Source organism: Sturnus vulgaris, chromosome 14, assembly GCF_052056855.1.
Source record: "Sturnus vulgaris isolate bStuVul1 chromosome 14, bStuVul1.hap1, whole genome shotgun sequence".
Taxonomy (NCBI): domain Eukaryota; kingdom Metazoa; phylum Chordata; class Aves; order Passeriformes; family Sturnidae; genus Sturnus; species Sturnus vulgaris.
The window spans coordinates 13,055,659-13,068,581 of record NC_142256.1 but is presented as its reverse complement, the minus strand read 5'-3'; the positions used below and the strand labels follow the sequence as shown (position 1 = coordinate 13,068,581).

General features: G+C 38.4%; 1 protein-coding gene across 6 annotated transcripts in view; it reads left to right on the top strand.

Moving 5' to 3' along the window:
• KLHL13 (kelch like family member 13) overlaps window positions 1-12,923 on the top strand; it is a 79,862-nt gene that overhangs the window by 31,281 nt on the left and 35,658 nt on the right. The window contains exons 1-3 of one of the 6 annotated variants that reach the window (XM_088173176.1): window positions 9,300-9,323; window positions 11,446-11,490; window positions 11,971-12,083. The exons of 2 other annotated variants lie outside the window; for them this stretch is intronic. In XM_088173176.1, coding sequence (XP_088029302.1) covers window positions 11,986-12,083 — 98 coding nt within the window. In that variant the 5' untranslated portion in view covers window positions 9,300-9,323; window positions 11,446-11,490; window positions 11,971-11,985. 3 more of the 6 variants (XM_088173174.1, XM_088173175.1, XM_014887197.2) reach the window with 3 other exon arrangements.

Genomic DNA, 12,923 nt, shown 5'->3' with positions numbered 1-12,923 from the left:
ATGATCAAAAATTTATTGAAGCCATAGCTTAAATTCATCTTCCCTTGTGTTTTTATCAGTACAGAGTAAATTGCATAGATTCAAGTATAATACAGAAGGAAGGGGATTTATAGCTGTTTTGACACAACCGTTTGTGTGTCCCACCCCAAGGGTGCTTTGGTAGTGGGAGGTAAGGTGGAGAAGTTTGATTCCTGGCCTTGTATATGAGTGCTGGAGTCACCTATGGAGCACTGGGTACAAACCACTTCTGCTTTAAACTGTTTTGCTCACTTTGCTTCAGTGAGTCTGTGTTGTAGTAAATGGTTATTGAAAAGCTGCTGCTGCTGGGATAGCTGCAGCATGTTCTGTGAAGACATTTCCTGTTTCGTTTTTTTTTTCCACCAAGTATCTGCTAGTTTCATGCAAAGTTTTTTTATTGTGTTGGAGAGCTGGTGAATAAAGACTCCACATTTGCCATGCTTTTTGTGACACTATATACTCTCAGTGTATTTCTTCTTTCCTCTTTGCTTTCCATGATTTTAAGTCCAATCTAAAAGTTGATTCTTGTACAGAAGCCATTCCACAAGTTTTCTCAGCTCATCCTTTTCACTTTCTGCCTTTCCCAGTTCTTTGCTGCAGTTGGTAAGATGGGGCAAAGGGCAGAACAGCTCGTGTCTCACACCAGGTAATGTGTGAGAAGGGTGCTGTGTTTGTCAGTTGGTGTCATAAAATATCCTGAGTTGGAAGTGATTCCTAAGAATCATCAGATTTATCTTCTGGGTAGTACGGGCGTAGGAACTTCAAGGCTGGGTACAAACTAGTCCAAGCTAGCTAGTCCTAGCTATGATGTTGCACAGATCAACCAAAGCTTACAGAAAAGTAGCGTTTTTCATGGGTTTCATAGATAAAGTGAGTTTTCTGATTGTACTTCTTTTTTTTTCATTTAAAATGGGAATGTATTAAAATATCTGTCTTGTTGAGTAGTTCTTGTGAATACCAGAAGGTGGCATAGCTGGTTTTCCTAAAAGCGTTCTGATTGCAAGAGAGGCTCACGATGCTGCTGTGCTGATTTTAAAGCTGTCGGTGAAATTTTGATCTAAGGGAAGCTGGATCAGCTTAGGCTTTAGCATTTAAAGATTTAAAGGAGTTATTGAAAGGTATACTCATCTGCTTTTTTTTTTTTTTTTTTTTTTTTTCAAACTGCGAAACCCTTGTGTGCTAGTTTTTACAGGTGAAGTTTTTGAAGGTCGAAGTAGTTTGTCTGAAAATGCAGGAGGGAAGAAAGGGGTCATCCAGTATGTGTGCAGTGAAGTTCTTTCCTGACGTGTTTTACAGAATCCCGGTTTCCCATGAACACATTGTTTAGATAGTTTGCTTTATCAATTTGCAAAATGGGACCAATTCCTGCTTATTTTAAGCTCTTTAGCAAGTGCTATAAAAGAATAAATTATTGGTATGGTAACACCTCTGACCACAGGCAGATTTTTAGGTGTATCAACATTGTGTTAGAAGCAGCACGTGAAAAGAGCACGCAAAAAAGACCAACGAGCCTTTTAATGACCATCTATTTTCACATAATATGTATCTTGTTCTAACTGGAAGCTTTGCCTTTGTGCAGTGCTGCCTGGCATTTATTGCCCAGCTGATGTAACAAGGTATTAGATGCATCTCATGTGATGCTTTTCCTATTAGTCTCTCACTGGGGCAGTCACCTCCACTACGGTGTTGATCAAAAAGTAGTTACATACACTTGAAAGTGTGTATAACATACACTCTAAAAGGAGGAATTGTTTCCATTCAAAGTTATAGAGGGACTCTCTCCTTGGGTGGGGGCACTGGACATGATGGGCAAGGTTTGGGTAGTGGGGTGTCAGTGCAGGGGTGCCCTGTGCCATACACAGCTGGGGTACATTTCACATTAAACCCCTTTTCGGTTGGAATACTTGCATTAATTGGTGTAGGACAACCCTGAAACTTTTGAAGCAATGAGATGCACGGGATTTTTTCTCTTTCCTTCAGCTCCCTCTGGCAGACCAAGTCCTGAATTACAACTGCTTGACTTAAGGCTATTTCAGAGAAGGGCTGGTCCCTGCTCAAAGTTATTGCGGTTGCTTGGTGTTCTCTATGTATGCCCAAAAAGGTATCTTCAGCTGAAGAAAAGCACATTTCTGCAGCTGCAGAAGCTGCTGAAATACAAATATTTCTTGGTTTAGCTGACTCATGCACTATGTCTTCGTGCATCACAGCTGTGCAATGCTATTTCACCCTAAGGACCTTTACACCATGCACATCTATAGATTTTTAATTTTTTTTCTCTAATGTGGTCTCTCCTAAGCCTGCTGTGATTCAGTAGAGCAGCACAGATGAGAACAATGTGACTGTTTTGCATAGGAGCCTAGAGTTATTTGCAGAATTTAGACCCTTTTTTTCTTGACCAAATGAGGTGGGTGGATTGAAGTGGTGCAGCTGTGCTGGTGGTGGCTGTCACTGGGCTGAGCCTCCCACCCACCTCTCTGCAGTCCTTTCCTCCTCTGAGCTTCACTGATTTATTCTCAGTCCTGTGTTTCTGAAGGGATGTGGCCACAGATACAATGTTGTGAAGATACAGAAAATTGTCAGGAGTGTGTGGAGTGCTGGTAACATGACCTGTAGAAGCTGCTCCATGGCCATTGGTGAAAGCACTGAACTGCACTTTTGAATAGCAGATGTCTGAAGTTTGCTGAAAGAAAGGTTTATAATCAGAAGACTTTAAAGCATTTGCTTTAAACAGTTCATAGTTTTAAAAAATGCAAGTAAAGTTGCCATTCTTTCATGGGCCTTTCTAAAATCAGCTGGTACTTTTCTTGCTATGTACAATTATTTTATGCAAAGCAGCATGTCCTCATTTGATCCTAAATTATCATAAATGGGAGTATTGTAATTGCAGAGTTCTTCCAGTCTAAGTGAATATCTTAAAACTTTAGATCTGCTTTTGGAAATGAATTAATAGCTTGTATATTTGCTCACCATAAAAAATTTCAAATAACTAACTGGCATCTTTCAAAACTTCGCCTAGGAAATGTGGAATTTTCCTTAAGTTTATATTCTCTGAGCTGCTAAAGATTGAATTTTCTGTCTATAATTTAATTATTACACAAGACTTTTGACATTTAGTGATTTAGAAGTAGAACATAGTGCTGTATTTCAGAGAAATGGACCCCATTCATATGAAGAATAATTTTTGTGAATGTGGTTTTTTTGTCTTCTGGAAAAATCTAAATGTAAGCAAGGCATGCATTTTGAAAGTTTTAAGTGTTTTTTAAATGTTGATGATCACTAAGATGGGACTAATTCTGTGGCATGAGCACACTCATTGATTGTACAGTGAAAATTTAGTACAAGACTCTTTTCCCCTCACTGCCTGTTCAGCTGTTCTGGTTTTGGTACTAATTTTGCTTGTTCTCATGGCATTTATTTGAAATGCTCTGTGGTCCTGAAACTCCTTTTCTAGTGTAGAGAAGTTATACTTTTTTTTTCCTCTCGCTGAATGTGAGAAATGAAACACCGGTGATAAACAACATTAGTGACAAATTTGAAATGGAACTTTTTTGCTGCTTAAGACTTTCACATGTCCCTGTGTGAAGGCAACCTGAAATTCAGGGTCAAATTGCCATTTTGTAAAAGTTTGTATCTAATGTGCTTCAGAGTATCTGAAGGCAGGTAGCCGAATGGGTTGTATCTGGGTGTCTCCTCTGGGACTCGTTGGAGGAATCCAGGCGGCTGCAGGGCAGTGGCCACGGGCAGAAGGTGCAGCAGTTCAGCAGTTGGAGTCTCGTGGAGGATCCATGCCTGCAGTGTCTGTCCCTCCCAGGCTGCACACCATGAGTTCTGACAGCCTGCGCTTGAAGCATCAGCATCATTCTTGAAACCTTTTCAATTTCATTCTCTTTCTGCCTTCCTCAGGGATTCTGGCCTTTGGGCAGAGGTGTCAGGAGTGTCCACAGAGGAGATTTTGTGGATTGGAGACATCAGAGGTGACAATGCAGTAGGAATTCCTGTGTTTAGGAAAAGTTTGTATTTTTGGCTTTTGATGAAACTGAGTCATTACAGAAGCAAACAAGAGTAGTGATCAAGGGCTTTGTTCTTGCCTGCTCTTCTGCTCTTTCCATCAGGGACACTTTCAGTAGGTGTGCAGGACCACAAGAATACACTCCAGTGGATAAAGATAGTAAGGTTTAGAGAATGCAAGGGGATTAACAAATTCCTTGTAAATAATGCAATAATGAAAAAAAAAAAAAAAAGACTACAAGCTTTCATTTTAAGAATATTTCCAAAGAACTTTACCCTGCACATGACTTCTGTAGTTTGCAGTGTGCTGTCTGTGGTGCAGGAAATACTGAAGTTGTTCATGACTGATGCTCAGTCCTAGCTTCTGTTCCATTACTAAGTTGTTTAATATATTTGCAGCATTTGAGTCTGATGTGTAAATGTGTTTAGGCATACTTTACTAAAATAAATTGAGCAGCCAACAGACTATAGCAGCTGTGGAGAAGTTGTTTAGAAATAAATTCTTTGTAGTTCACAGTTTGACCTAATGAAAATAACTGTTGCTTCAGACAATTATCTTCAGCAGGGTCAGTCTGGCAGCTGTGACTGTGCATTCAGTTTTCTGTGTTGATTTATTAAACGTAATCACCTGGGGAAGATAAGCCAAGTTCTCTGAATAAATTGGTGCTAATTCAAAAGCATTTCTTCTTAGTGGTGTGTTGTCAGTAGAGTACATGGACTTAGATCAAAAATTGGAAACCTTCATTAGCTCACTTTGGTTTTACCTCCTACTAAGTGTTTCAAGACCTTATTTTACCTAATAACTTTTACATAACAGTAATTTACCCAAGCAAAGCTGTTCTTTTTTTTTTTTTTTTTTTTTTAATACTATAAGCTGTAACTTGTATTTAAATTAACAGTGCATCTTGACAAATCTTACCTCAATTTGAGAAAAATCTCTCCAAGAAGGCACACAAGAAAATGCAAGACATCCATAAATGGCATAAAATAAAACCCACTTTCATGGTCAGAAACACACACTTCAGAACATTTGAAATATTTCTGAGGCTGTGTGTAGTTACCAAGTATACCTGAGGTGGGCTTTAGTATTTTAATAAATGAATGCTTCCAAATATCATAAGTGTGAATATTGCAGGGACTGAATTTGTGTATTTCTTGTCTCCCTTGTCCTGCAAGTTTTTGGGAACCTGACTTAAAATTTAAGCAAAATAATTTTACTTAAATAGCTTTAAAAATATTTGATTGTGACCTTTTAGGAAATGGTATGAGGGGTTTTTTTAATGTTTGCTGCTGTTGAATAATTTCAGAAATTTCAAACTTAGACTATCATTTCTTTTTTCCTTTATGAATGATGCAAGGACCAGAGTTGTGGACGTTTGAAGAATGTATGAAATGGGGAAAGTAATTTCTCAACATGATTCCTTCTCAGCATCTTTGGTTTGTTGAAGAACATATACTCACTCTGGTAGTTGCAAAATCATGTGAGAATTTGAATCATTCCTATCTGAGATGTGTGGAAGTGAAGGGCAAGTGGCTGTGTCAGATGCAGGGTAATGTGTATTTGTCCAATATATATAGAAAAAATGTATGTCCATATATAGTGTGTGTATGTGTATATATACACACACATGCTATATACACAATCCTATATATATAGTATGCATATGTATATTTATGTATAATAATTTTCACTGAAGTGGTGCATCCTAAAATGTCACTGCAGCAATTTCCTCATTTATACAGGAAAAAATGCTGAGTGAGTGGATAGAAAACTGTAGCACTTCTTGTTAAACATATAGGACATGCCCTGACTGCTTAACTTAATATTTAAGGATTTGGGGAATTTTTTTCCTATTTGAGAAAGGGTCCCACATATTGTTCTAGAGACAGGAAGCTGCACTGCTTACAGCATTTTGACAGCAGGAGGGGTTGGATGCAAACCCAGTTTATCTCACTTCTTTATGCTTTATGATTTATGATCGTTCCTTGTTCCATGAGCAGTCAGCCCAATTTAAAAGAATTTTTGAGAGTAACGACTTTGTGAGCATCTCTGATCCATTTATGAGGTCACATGCACTTTGATGTCTACAGTACATCTGCTTCTAAAAGCTGCTGTAACTCATATCTGATGTCTGAGTGCTTTTTTACCCCCAGTTATAAAAAAATTAGGGACAGCATAGCAGGTAGCAAGTCAAAGTACAGACGTAATTGTCAGAATTGTCTTTAGCAGTTTTAAAGCTAATTTCTTAATGAAATTTTACAAAATTAATTCAGAGACTTTCTTAGTAAGATCTTTGATGTTTCTAGAAAAGTTGCCATTTCAGTGAAAGCATTGCCAGTCTTTTTCTGTACTTCAGTGTTTGGGGAATGTTACAGTGTTGCTGTGAGAAGACTGCAGATGTGACTGCAGTGGTTTCCTCTGGCTTCCTCCTCAGGCAAAGATGTGTTTTTCCCTTCATATGAATTTTGGTGTGAATATTTTGACGATATATGGTCAAAGAAATTGTTTTAATTAACAGATTCATATATATAGGGCAGTACTGTCAACACCATTTTAAATTATTTTCTTCCAGTAATTGGAACAGCTGCAGTTTAATAGACTGAAAAGCCAGAGGTAGAGGCATGAGAAGCAACCATGTGAAGTGGAAAGAACTGAATAAGGAAGCCAATTAAATTATCACACAGTCAGGTTTTTAGGGAGCCTGTAGAGAAATGTTACACACCCTTATTTGCTCCTCTTCAGTTTCTAGACTTGTGCCTTTGCAGCCGTATTTAAATTGCTGAAATGACTTTGATATTGAAATGATTACTGCATTTGAGCTCCATGTCTTTGGGAATATTTTACTGGATTTTGGGGGTTCTGCTTTATTTTCTTCCGTATCAAAATGCTCTTGTGTAGTGTAGGATGCATCAGCTCAGCAGGCTGGTGGTTTGAAGATATAGAAAGGATGAGAGCCATTCCTCCCTTTGTGAAATTGATTTTCTGCATTCAGTTTGGAGTGAGCTCTGCTAGTGCTAATATCATAAAACAGGGATTTTATCATATAACAAATGTGCATTTTAAAATGGAAACGTGCTTTTGTATAGATGAATTTTTACAACACAGGTGTGGGAGAAAAGAATCTCAGAAATTTGAAAATGTTTACTGGTCTTACCACTACCATTTTAAGGTATTTTTCTTGTTATTGAGTCTGGCATCTTTTCTTCTATATAAACACTGTATCAGTAGGAAATAGTTTGTGACACAAATATTAAGACCTTTCTGTTGTCTACGTGTCTAGATGAAAATGGGAGATGTACATCATACTGTCACTGTAGCTTTGACTGTTTTTCTTTCTGGAAAGCTTAAGAAGCCTGAGGTTCTCGAAGTGAGAAGACTTTTCAGGTCATGCTAGAAAGGATTTGAAAGCTTGAGAAAGTTCTGATATAGCATAACCCTACTGTTTACCTAGTGCTTTCTGTTCCTCAGACCCTAAGAGATGAATAAAAGGAGAGAGGTAAGTAGCCTGTTAAAGTGGAACAGCAATTTTTTTAACTGCAGCAGATCACTTGACTGAACAAGTATTTATTTCAGTTTTGTTTTCAACAGTTTAAGAACTGAGGGGAAAAAAGTTAAGGTCATTATCTGTGCAAACTGATGAAAATCCAGCAACATCTCTAGAAGGTGACTTTTATTCTGCTTAGTTTTCATACAAAATTTCAGGTGGCATTCAAAGGCTAAGAATAAATACTTTCAGACTAGTTTTATATTGCCTGGGCTCTGATACAGCTTTCTGCCTGTGCCTTTTTCTTCTTTTTGAACAACTGTGAAGAGAAGTCTCATGGGAAATGCAGAGATAGTTTAAAAGTTTTGTTGGATGTAGAGATGGCCCAGAAATATGAACACAGTGGGCTGTAGGAGGACAATGTGTTGATAGTTGGTATGTGTGACACAACGTGGTAGCAGCTGAACATTCAAGTTGCACAAAGGAGGGGAGAGGATATCCCCAGAAAAGGAAGAGAGTCACAAGGGACGTGGTTTTAGCTTCATTGCTGCTCTGAAGATCAGGGAGACCTTGCAGAAGAAAAGATGCTGTGATCAGTGCTCTGGCAAGGAGGCTCTGTGTGATTTGGTCATGTGCTGCTGAGTGTGATGCTGTGTGCCTGCTCTTCTCATTTGGGGCCAAATTTTGCTTGTTGGTCAATAGTGAAGCAGGATGTAGATGCAGGGTTGGAGGAAGAGAGTTAGGAAATGCTTTCCTCTCTTAACACAAGCACTTTGCAGTGTTTCTTCTCTTTGTGGGAGCAGAGCTGCACTGCTCTTCAGCCCAGTCAGTAGCTTCTGGCCTCCCTTAATGTCTCAGGTCTGTAAAATGGCACCTTGGGGATCTTACCTTTGGTGGCATTATTTACTTTTTTTTCTTCTTATACCACCTGTTCCTTTCCTTTATGGCTGAGTTTTGTGCAGAAGTTTGTGATACTCTGTCAGTTTTTTATCTGTGCTCGGTGAAGCTTTGGAAACACAAGCATGGAGATAGTTCCTTAAAACCCAAACACTTTGTCATCTTTTGTACACAGAATAAAGGGTGTGTGGGAGACTTGGATAATAAGTTGAATAACTTCAAGCAAGTTATAAGTAGTAGATGTTTTTAATTTTGAAAGTGAACTTTCTTGTGAGAAAATACAGAAAACAAACCTCTTGAATGGTCCCAAAATTCTGTTTAATCTGTGCCATTATCATGGGATTTTCAGCATTTAGGAGTTTTAAACTTAAAGCACATCTGCAGTTTGTATGCCAAGTTGGTATGTTTTCAGAGCACTTGTCTGAGAATAACTGTTTTCTCAGCAAGGAGGATTCTGCACAGAGCTGTAATGCTGCTTTTGACCCTCAGAATCCTTCATTTGAGGATGAGTGGCAAAGCTATCTAATATGAGAACAGAAAATGCATATTCAGTGGGTGCAATGCACTCCAGGAGATCAGATTACTTTTCCCATATTTTTAAATGTGCAGCTAAACTGTTATTTTGAAGTCTTGATTAAAATATCAGAATTGTATATTGAGATGTTCTGTTGTCTTAGGAATAGTTTATGTAAAGCATAAAATACATAATAATAGTATTTTCCTTGTGAATATGCAACCAATCTGTGACTGTCAGGAAGAAAATGGGATTTGATTTATGTTTTTTCTCCTTATGTGCAGAGAGGTGATTCATTTCTCACATGGTTGTTCTCTAGCAAGTGACAAGCATTTCCCTATTTTTAGAGTACCTGGCACTGCTACTTTCTTTAATTCTGGATTTTGTACATGGGCTGTTTGGTGGAGTAATTTCTGCTGGGCTTTGGGAGGGGATTTTGTTGGCAGTGCTTGGAATTCCTGTGTTTTCAAAAAATGCTTACTGTTTTTGTTTTTTTCTGCAAAGGTTTTATTTATGTTTTTGTAGAGTAAGTGGGACTAGGAGCACACAGAGGAGAGCAGGTGTTGGAGGACTCATGGTGCCCTCTAGAGTAGATGGTTTTGTTGTGGTCAAAAGTGAGAAGTAACTGATTTCTGTGCCTTTGTGGATTGATTTAAATGTCAGTCAATGCTTGGGAATGACTTTGTGGCTTGAGATGGATTTTATTTTACTGATCAAAAGGGTATTTCAGGAGTTATTTCTGAAAAAGGGGTCCATTCATTGTCTTTAACCTCATTTGTGTTTTAAAAATTAATCATGCTGCTCTTAATAAATAAAACATGTGAAGATCTCCTTGGGGGTGGCAGAGCAGTGAGACAGAGACTTTACAAGCAGTCACCAGCTGGCTGCACTGGCTGCACTCTGTGTGAGGAAGGAAGGAACTGCTTTTGCTCATTTTAAGACACTTTCTGTATAATGGGGAATATAAGCTGAGTGTATGAATGCAAATTAATGATTTTTTTTAACTTTGTAATTATAATAGCTGTTATCTAACATCTTTCAACCTGATTTCTAGACCTTCAGTGCAGAGCTGGCACGATGTAGCAGTCGAGTGTCATGTGTGTGATAGACTTGACCAAGTGTGTAGCCAAGTGTGCCTGTTGGCATGTAAATACTTGAATTCTTTTGTTAAAAGTATGACTATGTGCTAAAACTGCATAGTTGTTTTTGCAGGACTAGTGTTTCTTAATAGTCACAGCATATAAACACTGTTGTCATATACACTGGTGTCTGTTCAGCATCCCAGCAGCAGTTCCTGTGAAATTTGTTGCCTGGGTTAATGCTGCTCTTTTGTAATTTAGAACTTCAGAGATGTGGGAGAGAGGCCCTCAATTGTTTGTCTAAGGGGTGCATCTGGTTTTGAGTGAGGTTGTCCTGTGCTGTTTTAATTCCTCGCTTTTGGTTTTGGTAACAGCTTCAAATGCCCAAAACTATTTTGAGTGAACATTTTCAGTAATGGTGATCGGGAGTAGCAATTATTCCCTGGTGATTTCATCCCAAAATTTAGCTTAATATTATGAAAAACGTTTTGTAACAGTGAAAGTTAAAATGTTTCACTGTTACAAAAAACCTCTGAGTGTTGTTAATTGTTACTAGAATGAATACATTTATAGAAATTTATAGAAATACCTGCTGGTTCAATTCTTTATTGCTAAGTAGCGTGACAGGGTGTTGGCTTTTTAATGAGAGGATTAAGCTGTCCTGATGAATAGAAAAATTGTCATGATGTACAGAGACTATTCTGAAATTTGTAGACTAAATGTCTTAGTGTTGATTTGGTCTGCTGTGGCAATACATTAGAGGTGATTTATTTTTATTCCTGTAAGGTAATCAGTATAGCTGAATCTCTGCCTTCTTTTCCCTAGAAACTCGCTCTGCTTCTACATAAGATGCTATTAAATTCCCCATTCCCTTTTTAATAGCTTGTCTTCCCTGCTCCCTGCTGCTGCCAGCCCCGGGAGGTCACTGAGCAGAGCCCAGAGTTGCAGAGTGGTCCCTGCTGGGGACCTGCGTGACCATCTGCTTCGTCAGCTCTGGAGGCAATTTGGGAGCTGCTGGGGGGGGCGTTGAGAATTAGATTGTTGATAGCGTTCCTACAAAGACTGCTATTAACAGCCTGCTAGTCTCTGCTTCTCTACTGCAGAAGACAGAGTGATATTTGTGTTTCCATATCATGTTGTAAAATGCATGAGATTTTGCTCTTCCTCCTTGGAAAAGAGAATAGGAAAATGAGAGCATCCTGAACCAGAAGCTATTAGAAGAGCATGCAGAAACCTGCAGTGATTTCTGCTTTATTTTTTTTCTTCCTAGCTATGGATTAGAAGGACTGATTTTTTGCAATGGGCTTTTTCCATAATGGCATTCTTGTATTGTTTGGTCAGAGCTTGCACAGGAGGAAAACAGGCTGCTGAATTTAGTCACTGATCTCTATTAGCCGTGGCCTAAGGCTATGCTGAGATTTATATCCCATTTGTATTGTTGCAGCTCAAAAGAAGAATGTTCAGAGGATGACAAGTGTATTCTGAGTAGGTATGTTGTTTCATTTTCATATGAAACCCATTTTTTTTTCTGCTTCCATTGGTCAGAAATGAGGTTAATAGGAAGAGAATATAGTACAGTGCTGCAGTGTCCCTGTTAAGGTAGAACAATAGCATCAGAAACAGTTCTTTAAAAATTAGCTGCTTTTATTAAATAAAGCTGCATTATGCTGGTGTGCAGAGTGCAGTCTTTTCTTTTTTTTCTTAACATATACTGCAGTCAGTGCTTCCCTAACGAGGTGGCACTATTGTTGAGTTTAGAAGGATAGAATCATCATATTGCTTTAGGGGACAGCAGGATTTAAAAGGAGATGCCTTACAGCCCTGTTTTACAGATTGGAAGCATCGGTTTAAGGGCATTGGCAGAATCATTTCCTTGTTCTTAGCAGCAGCCACTGCTGTGTCAGTAGTGTGTGGAATGGAAGTCCTAGTTGGTAGTCTGTTATGGAAACGCTGTTTACTGTTATTGTAGTACCGTGGTGACAACATGCCATTGAAATGGAAAACGAGCTCTCCTGCTATCTGGAAATTCCCAGTTCCTGTGCTTAAAACATCCAGGTCATCGCCACTTTCTCCAGCATACATGTAAGTGAGAGAAATGAGGATAATAAGGTGGGAATTCTTTTCGTGAGACTACCCTGTGGCAAAATACCCTGTTACATATTAAATGACATTGGCACTCAGAATTTTATATTGTTTGCTATGTAGACCTTCCCCCCCCATTTTTATCCTGGATGTTTTTTATGATGGATGTCGTGTCAAGTCTTTCCCTTTTTGTTAAAATGTAGAGAAATTGTGCAGATTAAGCCCTTTTCATAACGATACTGTGTATATTCATTTGAAAAGTTTGTGGTATGTTAATTTGTAGAGCTGATCTTGAAATGTCAAGTTAAGCTTTGAGGCTGGCAGGCTTTCTGTATAGTTTATATGTGAACATTTCCTCCTCCTGACTATTTCATTTGGAAATTGAGCTTGAAATCACCTGCTGTATTGTACTGCACTTTTGTTCGTGTGAGTTCTTGTAGAGATGAAATCATCCTGCTTAGGTCTTGTTTTATTCTTTAAAGGCTTAGCCTTAACACAAATTGAATGTCTTCATAAAAAGTTACAATAAAAGCTTAAAGCATAAATTTGAATCATTCATATCTGAATGCTTGCATAGTTATACAAATTGTCAGTGTAAAGTAGCTTCACAATTTGCCTTTGTCTTGCCAAATCCTGATGCAGCTTTTGTTCACCTTTTGTTGCTGTGAGTTCTGTGTTATCATATACAGGTGGCTTTTTCCCCCCTTCTTTGAAATAAAACTATTAAGCTCAGGGTACTGAATTCCTTCTGCCTTTATTTAAGGAAGCAGCTCTTCCAAAAGGAGGAAGAGTCACTTTAAAATGCGCAGGTAGCAGTGTAGGTGACTTTTCTATCTGGAA